At 38.7% G+C, this 12443-nt stretch overlaps 1 protein-coding gene across 2 annotated transcripts in view; it reads left to right on the plus strand.

The window, feature by feature from the left end:
- Positions 1 to 1478: 1478 nt before the first annotated feature.
- The window catches only part of polr1c (RNA polymerase I and III subunit C), a 102080-nt gene continuing 91115 nt past the window's right edge, over positions 1479 to 12443 (plus strand). For both annotated transcript variants that reach the window (XR_015088774.1, XM_086045959.1), the window contains exons 1-4: positions 1479 to 1590; positions 3148 to 3219; positions 5811 to 5918; positions 7383 to 7515. Coding sequence is in view for 1 of the 2 variants with exons in the window: in XM_086045959.1 (XP_085902085.1) it covers positions 1522 to 1590; positions 3148 to 3219; positions 5811 to 5918; positions 7383 to 7515 (382 nt within the window). In the remaining variant the exon portion in view is untranslated. The remainder of the gene's footprint in view (positions 1591 to 3147; positions 3220 to 5810; positions 5919 to 7382; positions 7516 to 12443) is intronic.

A 12443-nucleotide genomic window follows, 5' to 3' on the forward strand; every position in this document is an offset into this window, starting at 1 on the left:
CTATCATTCTACCAAAAGGTGCATGTCCAAGATTCTCGATAAATAAAGGCATTAAACAAGGTTGCCCCATATCTTCCCTACTCTTTATCGCAGCAGCAGAAATGCTATCAATTCTTATTAAAAATACAGAATTTGGAAAATTGACAGTACTCGGCAGACAACTCGCGATTAGCCAGCTTACTGATGATAAAGCCATCTTCATGAAACATAGTGACCAGGTCTCTAAAATTATCAAGACAAATGTTTTTTTTTCTAAAGCATCTGGTTTAAAACTGTACCTTAAAAAATGCACTATATTTCCAATTCATGAGTCTCCTCTTAAAACAATAAATGATATTCCTGTAAAATCAACGGTTAAATATTTGGGCATGCACATTACTAAGGATAGTGACACTCTGAATAATCTCAATGTTTGGAACAATTTAGACAAATGTAAATCGCTTTTAAATCTGTGGTCTCAAAAGGACATCTCTATCATTGGTTGAATTTTTATTACAAAAATGGAATGCCTATCCAGGTTGATTTACCCGGCCTGTTCTCTGTCACTATTAAAAAAAAGCAATTAAATCAATAAATCAGGCTAACTTTATTTACATTTGGAAGAGAAAAACACATTACATTAGAAAAGGTACGTTGGTTAAAGAGTACGAAGAAGGAAGTCTGAAAGCGATTGATATAGATTATATCAACGATACTATTAAAGTTAATTGGTTAAGATCTTTTTTGAAGAAAGAAAACAGCTTGTGGTTTCATGTCCCAAATTATATTTTTGACCAATTAGGAGGTATTAACTTCCTCCTGAGATGTGACTTTGACAAAAATAAACTCCCTATCAAATTATCCACCTTCCATCAACAGGTTCTACTTTACTGGAGAATGATTTATAAACACAACTTTAGTCCCCACAACACACCATTATGGAATTGTAGATACATTTTGTTTAGAAAGAAATCATTGTTCTATCATAACTGGTTAGAGAGAGGAATTTGGTCAGTGATGCATCTCTTGGATAATACTGGAAACATTATACCCTTTGAGTTTTTCTGTAATAAGTATAACCTGATTGACAAAACGCAATATAATAATATTATCAAAGCAATTCCTCAATCTGTTGTTGCGATGTCTTATAATTTGTTTCAAAGTAAAGTCACTACCTTTGTTTTTGGTGGATGGACACAATATCACGGATCCTAATATAGCTAATGTTGTAATCCGACAATTCTTTTATTTAAATTTTATCGTGGTGTTTTGTGACCCTTCTTGAGGCTTGTCTGTTACCTTTTTTGTTTTATAATAACAATAATAACGTTGTACTATGCGAAGAAGAAGAAGAAGAAGAAGAAGAAGAAGAAGAAGAAGAAGAAGAAGAAGAAGAAGAAGAAGAAGAAGAAGAAGAAGAAGAAGAAGAAGAAGAAGAAGAAGAAGAAGAAGAAGAAGAAGAAGAAGAAGAAGAAGAAGAAGAAGAAGAAGAAGAAGAAGAAGAAGAAGAAGAAGAAGAAGAAGAAGAAGAAGAAGATTGACATGGCAGACGGTGGAAACGTGGAGGAAGTTCGTAATCGGGTTATTTTAGGAGAATTTAGCGTGAGAAATGTGAGTTATGTTTACGTTTTGCCATATTATCCTATTTCCCTGTTAAATAAAACTATTCATTTATGGTGGTTCAGCAAGAACAGGATGAAAAATCATGGTTCTGGAAGGCAAGCATTCCTTGTAGGGGTGTAACGGTACACGTGGGTGTATTAATAGGTTTCGGTATGGCATGTTCGGTTCTGTCCACCTTGCGTACCCTTTCTGATCAATTTTTATTATTAGCGCGACCTTACGCACAGGCGCTGTTGACTGTTGCACGCGGCGGCACTAAAGAGGAGCAAACGAATAGGCAAGCAAGCCAGAGATCAAAGGTCCCCCGTACACTGCGGACATTCTGCCTGTCCTGTTAAAATCGCCGATGGGGACGCGTGCATAAGTCCCAAAGTTGTGTGATGGCATTGCTACATGAGATCGGCGGCGATGCTGTTAGGTAGCACTTCTAACATAATAACACTTAAAACGACATCATCCAACTTTGAATGTTTCTTAGACGAGGAAGCAAGCAGTCATTTTAGCCAAATCAAAGTACAAACAGCTCTCTCCTTCGTTCTCCCCTGCTCCTCTCACTAGCCGCATGATGCATTCATGAACCTCGGAAACATCACAACTCAGCAAAACACAAATCCGACCACAACACAGATAACCCAATTCGTTCCAATATGTTGTTGAACACTAAAAAAGTTTAATGCCTAAAAAGTGTAAATAATTTCATCAAGACTTTAAAGTTACTATGTTTCATTGTAAAAACAGTTTTAATATAGTTAACAATAATTGTAACTGTTATTGTAGCTTATGTATTTTTTTCATCACACAAAGTGTACATATGTACTATAATGACAACTTGTCTTTAACTTGAATACTTAGATGTGTCACAGTCATAGGCTGTTGCTGCTGAGTGTTTAAAGATTTCAGTGTCTTAATAACTTACAAAATTAAGAGATCTTTATTGTTAATGTATTTTTATTCTGGTGTAATTTCTGACAATATCACCCAAATAGTTAACTTTGATTTATTTTTTCTAAAAAAAAAATACCGTTTACTAGTCATCTTTTCAAAATAAACATTTTTTTTTACCGAAAATATACCGAACCGAAGTTTCCAAGAAACCGAACCGAAATGTGATTTAGCGTACCGTTACACTCCTAATTCCTAGTTTATAGTAGTACAGTATTTGTCAAAACATTATCACTTATGCTCTTGTAAGTCTAAATTCCTAAATAGATTTTCATGTTTGTTCAATTGTTCTAATTTTATTTTAGCAAGCGGCATCTCACACTCAATCTTAAAGTCATTGGAAATTCTAATCTCACACAAAATGTCATCATCAGTAAATGTGTGTGTGGGTATGAGCGCGCGTGTACGTGTGGGTGGGTGTGTGTGTGCGTGCGTGTGCGCGCATGTGTGTGTGTGTGTCAGTCCCACACACACACACACACACACACACACACACACACTATGTGTAGCCTTTAAATGCTTGTATTGACATGTCAACCAACACAATGCCTATGAGCGTGTTAATAATAATTCAAGGTTTACTAATGCATTTTTTGTGTTTAGGTTCACACAACTGATTTCCCTGGAAACTACCCTGGCTATGATGACACTTGGGATATGCAGACATTCCAAAAGGTATATAGATTTGTGCGTGTGTATGTATGTGTGCTTGTGTGTGTATGTATATATATTGGGACTATCAAAATTAAAGCATTAACTACGGAGATTAATTTAAATGTCATAACGCACTAAAAAAAGTTAACTCAGTTTTATTTACTTCCTGTAGCAGCTGATAATAATAACACAGGAAAAAAAACTTTTTTGTACGGATAGAATGAGGTTGCAGATAGTCAGGTAGCACTTGCAGACTAGTACCTAGCGGTCATTGAAGACATACTACAACGTGCGACAAGGACCCGACACACCGGTGATGAGGGCCCCTCCACCCCCCCCGCGAGGTTTCAAAAGAAATAGTGATTCACTGCACTTTGGAAGCCTCTTCCTAGCCTCTTCTCAGGCTGGTCCTACACTCTAATCTGTCCCACAAGCAACAAATACTCACTATTTTCCTCCCCAATTTCGCACAGCCTTTGAATCCTTGCCACAAAAAATGACGGACTAAATAAAAGGGGTTTCCGTCAATGCTTGATCCGTCTATTTTAAAAATTAGTTGGGTCGTTTGTCGACCGTCAGTGAGGGACCGACGGACCGGTCGGTGACACAGACGGAATGCCCAGCTCTGCATTTATGGCACTACCTTTCAAATATTTAATAAAAATGTTATTAAGGATTCTGTTTAACTAATTCACTGCCACACATTTTCAGACCCTCTTTTACTCTAACGTTTGAAAAAATCTGATAAAAATATAAATAAATTCTTTGGATTGAATGGCTGGACTCTGAAAAGACAAGTAAATTGTCAATGGCAGTGAATGAGTGAAAGGGCCACTTTCTCAATATGTGCTTTTTCTTTTCATTGAAGGGGCAAAGTAATTGAAATTGGAAGTCAGTTATTTTTTGGGGGGGTCTGGGATTTTATTTCAAGGACATACTGCCCTGCCCTACGACACATAAGGAGTGTAACGTACTACAATTACACAATAATTACATGTATTTACTAGGGGTGGGAATCTATGCGTACCTCACGATTCGATACGATTCTGAGGCTCACGATTCGATTCAATTCCAGTTATGATTCGATTCAATTCTGATTCCGATGCATCACTACATTGGCTTACATTTTAAAGTCCATGTAAAACACTGGTACCTTTTTTAAAACAAAAAACTCAAGGAAGAGCCAGGATTTATATTTCACACTTCGATTTGGCTCCGCTCGTATGAGGTTTTGCTTGTTCTGCCATCTTGTCACGTGTTATCTTAGCTTAGCACAAACGTCTGACGTACAAACACACGTAATCACTTGCGCATGCTTTTAGGTGTTTTTTTTTTAACTTCGATTATCCATTATTAATACCTATGAGTCGATTCAGAATCTTTTTAATAACGCCGAACGATGCATCGAAAAAACGATTATCATTCCCACCCTTAGTATTTACCATCATTCTTATAACACACTAATGAATTCAGACTGCCCTCATAGGAACCATACTGTAGTTTGACCTAACTCAAGATTAACATCAACATATTTCATATTATTCATATTATTTCAGTTAGTAGCTGGTTGTGTTTTGGATCACATGTAGGGATAGACCCATTATCAGCCGGGCCGATTATCGTTGCCGATATTCAGCGTTTTGACTGAATATCTGCGTCTGCCTTTTTTAGCAATCTGTATGCCGACAATAAATCAATTTCAAACTGTGTTCAAATCAAAACAAAGATATGTTAAAGTTTCACTTTTCTGTCATTTTGAAATTTTGGAGGACTTCATTTACTGGTAAAAACTATATGGAGCTATTGTTTTAAGTTTTCATTGAACTTTTAAAGACTTGCTGACGACCCTGGGTTCTCCATGAACTTTTTGTTAGAATTTGATAACAAGGATGTCATATGTCATCTTCCAAACCGCTTATCTTGTACAGGGTCGCGGGGAGGTGCTGGAGCCTATCCCAGCTGACAATGGGCGAAAGGCAGACTATACCCTGAACTGGTCGCCAGCCAGTCCCAGGGGACACACAGACACCGCCACTGAGCGGGAACCGATCCCACGCTGCCCGCACACAACGCAGACGTGTGTACCACACGCCATCAGTGACTCTAAAAAGGGTGTATATTGTCAATAATTTATTGTAATAATAATTAAAAAAAAAAAATCAACATTATGCAAATCTGAAAAAAATGTTCAAGAAACATACCGGTATGCTTAAAGACATTTCAACAATGTTAAGAGTGATTTTTTTTTTTTTATTGTCTTTTTTTTTTTTATGCCAATATGTCCCTTTTACTGAAAATTAATATCGGCTCCAAATAAAAATCAGCCTCCTTGACTACCGATAATCGGTATCGGCCCTGAAAAAAGCATATTGGTCTATCCCTAATCACATGAACTGAGCTTTTATTGTTCTTGTTTTCATTGTGCGAGTGAGAGGATCTGCATGCTCAGGTTGCTTTTGTTGTGCAATGGATACAATGTTAAACCGCTTTGAGTAACATGAAGATATACAGAAACGCGCTCTCCAAGTTAAAGCCAATTCACTATTTTGACTGATATTTAGTCACAACTCAGGAGTGTACTGTATTACAGTAATTACATACATGTTTTGCAGAGCTTCAGAATTGATGTTGCAGAGCTCACAGAAAACTTGATGGAGTTTGACATGGTTGGAATTGATGCAGCTATTGCCAATGCCTTGCGGAGGATTTTACTAGCAGAGGTTTGTTTTCTATCCATATGAAATAACATGATGCCATATGAAATCTTTATTGCTGTGAGTGTGCAGTTAATTAAGAAAGAAAGAGCTTCATTTTATTTACATTTTGTTTAATGACCAAAATGACGAGTTTATTATTGCCACAAATTTTTTTAACATTATATTCCAACGAAAAAAGTACAGATGCATGTGCAGTATTCCATTTAGATTAGAACATTGCAGAAGCAATACCAAAACCTTACTCTCATGTAACCTATTAAGGCCTAAAGCGCCTGGTGAAATATCCCTCTAAAACAGAGCTGCGCAAGTGCAGTCCTCAAAGCCGCAATCCAGCCTGTTTTCGATCTCTCCCTGCCTGCCTTAATTATATCCTCCAACTTGATCTGGCAAGGGATCAAGTTCTCTTTGCAATTCGAAAGTGTCACATTGTTTAGAGATAGCAAGAAGGGAATTTGCATTTATTTCCATCCATCCATTATCTATACCGCTTATCCTCTCAAGGGTCGCGGGCGTACTGGAGCCTATCCCAGCTGTCTTTGGGCTGTAGGTGGGGGACACCCTGAATTGGTTGCCAGCCAATCACAGGGCACACAGAGACAAACAAACATCCACACTCACAATCACACCTAGGGACACTTTAGGGTGTCGAATCAACTTACCATGCATGTTTTTGGAATGTGGGAGGAAACCGGAGTACCCGGAGAAAACCCACGCAAGCACGGGGAGAACATGCAAAGTCCACACAGGGAGGCCGGGGCCGGGATCGAACCCACGACCTCTGAACTGTGAGGCGGACGTGCTAACCAGTCGACCAGCGTGCCGCCCGCATTTAATGATTTATAGACAAATAGAATCTTAAATCACACCTTGAATTGTACTGGGAGCAAGTGAAGGGAGGCCAGAATTGGTGTTATATGCTCCATCTTCCGAGCTCCAGTTAGTAGGCGGGCAGCAGCATTTTGGACCAACTGGAGACGTTTGAGGGAGGACTGGCTGACTCCAAAATAAAGTGCATTACAGTAATCTAGCCGAGACGTAACAAAGGCATGGATGACTGTTTCTAGGTGCCGATGGGAAAGGAGGGGCTTTACCTTAGCCAGCTGTCTAAGGTGAAAGAATCTCGACTTTACAACAGCGCCGATTTGCTGGTCCAATTTAAGACCACTGTCCATTTGAAAACCCAAGTTTGAGACTGTTGGCTTTAGATATGAAGCCAGGGGGCCCAGGTCAACAAGGTGGGATGTGGACGATTCACTGGGAGCGAACACCATAACTTCTGTTTTCTTTTTATTGAAATAGTTGACATCGGATAATTTCCTGCGGCACACCTGATGATCTCTCACGGCACACTGATGTGCCATGGCACATTCTTTTAGAATCACTGCTCTAATGAGACAAGCTGAAAAGGAAAAGAGGTGTACATTGACATGTATTGCTTTTCATGAGGATATTTGATTTTGCTTCTAGGTCCCCACCATGGCTATTGAAAAGGTTTTTATTTATAACAACACATCTATCGTCCAAGATGAAGTGCTGGCACAGAGATTAGGTCTCATCCCCATCAAAGCTGACCCCTTTCTGTTTGAGTACAGAAGTATTGGTAAGCCCTCAATTATGTCTTCACTCATGTCTAGGAACTACAGTAGCTCTACAGATAGCTGACAGCTTTTCCAATTAACACCAAGAAGCCTCTTGCTGTTTTGGCACTTTACTGGATGTAACTAAAACTGTAACATACAAAACATAGCAGTACATTACATTCATGTTATTTATAGTTTGAAATAATATCGACTTGAATCATCCACTGACATGAGCTGCAAACCGACAAACAGGCTCGTTTCTACCGGTTAGCACGATGCTAATTTAAATGGGCGTTGCCAAAGGGATGCTAGCTCCTAACTAGTGCCTAGTATCTTATATCAACTTCAGATTTAAAACACAATTGACGCATCAATTCTGTAACCAAGTGTAAGCAAACAATCCTCACAATAGTATACTTACAGACAGATTTCTCGAGCCAAAAATCACACTCCACAGGTTTAAGCATTTTGGATTAGCCATGTATGTGTATTGTAGGAGGAGTACGATGCACTACGATAGCACTCGATGGTCAAAACATACAAAACTCGAAAACACTACTTGGCTGCAAGACGGCAGTACACTCCCCGCTTGGTATAGTGCTATACCACTATTAACCCATTAAGACCTAAAGCGCCTGGCTCAACAGCTCCCCAAAACCGATTATAGAATCACCCTCTTAACCCTGAGGTTCTCCCAAAAATTCACCTACAAACACCTACAACACCTACACCTACAATTGATATCTCAGCCCCTGTAGCAGATAGAAACATAATTCCAAAAGAATTTGAGAGCTTATGTTGCTTTCTTATAGGCCAGAGTTTCCTATTATTTACTGTTTCAATCAAAGATGTATTAATAACATGTCAGTGCAAGAGAAGCACTATTTTTAATCTAAAAAAATCGAATGGTAATCACCATACTCTATTCTATTACAAAGACGTCAGCATCATCATTGTCTACAAATATATATCTTAACCATATATCACGTTCAACTAGTTCTACTGGTTCAAAGTCCACAAGTGCGTAGTCTATATCACTGCCGTTATTTCAGACCTCCTGGGATCAACGACGTCCGCTATAAGCCTACAGCTCGAAAAAATTCCGGGGCATCCTCTGTGGTATCGCAACACCGTATATTCTGATATACAGTAAGTATTCTCTTGTAAGGAATCATATTTGCATCGTCCAATCTTTCCTTATAACATAATTTCCTTATGTGGGAAACGACTACGGTACATGTCCTGTATGTAACATACTAGGGCTGCCATGATTAGTCGACTAATCACGATGACGTCGACGATCAAAATCGTCGACAATTACTTTTAATCATCGACGCGTCGTTCATTTATATATTCATCTATTTGGCACATTATTTTTCTCGAGACTACCGCGTCTCGCGCTTCTCCCGCTTGCTGTTTTCCTATCTGCAACGCACATGCGGTAGTCCGGGTGATGTAAACAGAAGCATTGTGGGTAAAGTAGTGTAAGCCACACTAAGGGCTAATTCATGTTGGCAACAGAGTCCAAAAGTTATGGCGCATTTCACCAAATTTACTGAATACAATGCAAACAATCATGGCAGCACAATGGGGATGACCAATCATTTAAAAAAAGGAAGCAAGTTATGTCTTCTGCCTGATTTCATATCTGACAATAGGCACAGTTGTGTCTGGACGCTAGCTGCAGTTAGCATAGACACGTTACGGTGTGTGTTTGATGTAATGCTCCTATTTGGTATGCTAACACGTCGTAGAATCTTGTATGGATTAAGCAGCCATTATTCAGTAAACTCGCCTTGATTAACAATCATCAATCAAAACTCTGTTTATGCCTGTGCTGGACATCGAAGCAGGAAGCGCACGCTGGCTTTCTCTCTTTCTTTGACTCGCGAACGGAGTGATGCGTTCGTGAACTGGGAAATATCAGCACTCAACACAAAAACTACATATGAGCCACTCATCGGCATCACATAACAATAAAACCCATTATTAAGTTTGTTGTTATATACTACATTATAGTGCAAAAAAAAAAAAGGCCTTCCTTTTTCTTGTTCCGGGTGTATACCACATTTTGATTGTGTAGATCTATTGACTACTTTTAAATTATGCATACAAGTGAGGAAAAACTAAAGCTTTTTGATAAATTTTAAGTTAACACAAAATTAAAAACCAATACAAGTGTTTATTTTAGTTTTCTTTAGCACTGAGCATTTTCCCAATTTACTCCTCTGATTTCACTACCTTCTGTTAAAAAAAGTCTTGGTGCCCTAAAAGAGTGAAATATGTATAAGTACTTCTTTTTGTATTCATAGATAATTTCACTGTAGTAGTGCAACTCTGCATAGTGTATAGTTTTGGTTCAGTTTTAAAATGCACTAAATTACAGCAAAAAATGTTAAGGCCAGAATATCGCCATCAATTTAAATCGCTCTCTTATTTTTAAACATGTCAGGAATGATGGCTTAAGTTGCAAAGTTTAATACAAGTTAAATGTTCTATTGTCTTGTCTTCATGATTAGTTTGTACATAAAGAATTTAAGCTGTAAGCGAATCATGCTTATTATAAGAGCAGCAGCTTGCTGCTGCGATTTGCTGCCATTTATATATTATCTGATTAGCCGACTAATCGCGACTACTGTTAGTGATTAGTCGACTAGCAAAGATATCGTTTGTGGCAGCCCTACAACATACATGTGTAACAACACAAGCAATATAATGCAAACAAAAAATATTTTCCACAAAAAATTATTAAACAAAAACTACTCTATAAAGTACAGTTCTATGAACAAAATACAGTACAGTATAACAAACATGGTCCAAATACTGTTGAAAAAATACTGTAACACCAATGCTGTATAGTACTGTACTTAACTACAGTAAACTGTACTGTATTTGAATACTGTATTGATGTTTCTGTACCGTTGATCATCACTGATGTCTGGTGATTCTTGTGCATACACAAGGACACGCTCAATTACGCCACTGTACTTCGTCCGTCGAGCCGCAAGCAATTTCCTCTGAGGAGGCAAACTGCTGGAATCGTACTGAGCCAAAATCGATTCCTTGTTCTTCAAAGTCTCGTAGATTTTAGTTTTTCCGACTCCGAAGTGTCTCCTGGGTGTTTTTTACTTTGTCCAGCTTCGCTTAATCGGATACATTTCACTCTCTTCCACGGTCATTACCGTTCTTCTTCGTTTGGATGCCATGAACTACAGACGAAATTGTAAATGAATACATTTTAAATCTTATGCAATTCCAAATGCCAAAGAAGTAACTTCCATTTCGCCGTTTTGGTTACGATGACGGCGAAGCGGGCAAAGTTTTTCTGTAGTATCGAGCAGGAACTGCTTGAGTTTGCGCCACTGCGGGCTTCGCTATGAATTCCGGGTTCCTGATACAATACCGCCGCTTCCGTGGTAAGGAATCGATCGTTAATGTAATATAGTAGTAGAAAATTTAAAGGGACACTTGGGTGAGCTTAACATTGGAACTTATATCATAGGTTTGCATGTAAAAATGACATCGGTACTAAAGTGCCCCCCCCAAAAGACTGTCGTGATTTAAGGTCTTTTTTGGTGATTAGATTTACGACTAATTGCCCCGCCCCCTTTTGGGGCGTGGCTTATGTTATGTTTTCGGTCTCAGCGGTCTACGTCACGGGAGGGAGGCAAGAGTGGTAATATTGCTCGCTTTGTCTGTTCTGTTGTCTAAAACAGCGACCGATCGCCACCAAAATGCAAAAGCACATTACTACTCTTGTCCTCTTCAACCTGTGAAAGTATAAAAGTGTTCTGCAGAATAGTTTGGATTTATTGACATAAAACGTGACCTCATTATAATCACCTTCAAAAAATCAAAAATACCGTGGCGATCGCTTCTCCACTTACACAGGCTGAAGCTGACAAGAGCATGAATACGCACACGAACCCCAACTGATTATACTTCAGACATTTAGCGACGCTAAATTTGTGTCAACTCTTCGGAGGCAGACAGCGACTGGCAGTGGGCAAGCAATCAGGCAAGCATGGATCTTTATTCTTTTTCTTTACTCTTGATCCCCCCCCCTCACTCTCTCTCTCTCTCTCTCTCTACCTCTCTCTGCCTCTCTCTCTCTACCTCTCTCTCCCTCTCTACCAACAAAATCCAAGCGGAGCTTGAGCAGCAAGTCGCCTGATTGTGTGTGTGCGCGTGCGTGAGTGAATGTGTGTGTGTTTGAAAGGGCTGGGGGGCTGTTTGCAAGAGTTGAGTCCAATGCTTGTTTTTTTTTCCAATTAAAGGAGAACCCAAACATGTTTTTTTTCCAGAATATGTTCTATGCAGGCCCTCTAGTTAAAACAAGGCATTCTGATTAATATTTTGTTTGTGGAATATTAGTTAAGTTGTAAAATCCATCCATTTTTGACCATCTCAGGGGTTGCCCATTTAATTACTTATCACTGTTGACTGAAAATGACATCACAGATGCCCTGAGGGCTCAAATAACAACCAATCATGGCTCACTTTCAGAAAACAGGTGAGCTGTGATCGTTACCTGAGCCCTGAGCAACTGTGATATAATTTTCAGTCGAAAGACGTGACAAAATGGCCGCCCCCAGTGATGACTAAAAACAGGTGTATCAACTCTTATTCCACAAACGCAATATTTATCAGAGTGCCTTGTTTCAACTAGTGGGCTTGCATGGAGCATATTCTTAAAAAATATGTTTGGGTTGACTTCACTTGAATAAAGTATTTGCATGAGAAAATCAGTCCTCTTATTCATGTTAAGGGTATTACAATTCAAGAAAATAATGGGACAGAAAAATCAAGTGAATTTTTTTACAATAAATAAAATATGCGATTAACTAGAAGTTAACAATGAAAAAATGTGATTAACTACGATTAAATATTTTAATCGCTTGACAGCAATAGTTTTAAGCAATGAAAGTACAATGATTTCCAATGGAGA

The sequence above is a fragment of the Filicampus tigris genome, chromosome 11, assembly GCF_054856515.1.
Source record: "Filicampus tigris isolate MCC_2025a chromosome 11, RoL_Ftig_1.0, whole genome shotgun sequence".
Classification (NCBI taxonomy): domain Eukaryota; kingdom Metazoa; phylum Chordata; class Actinopteri; order Syngnathiformes; family Syngnathidae; genus Filicampus; species Filicampus tigris.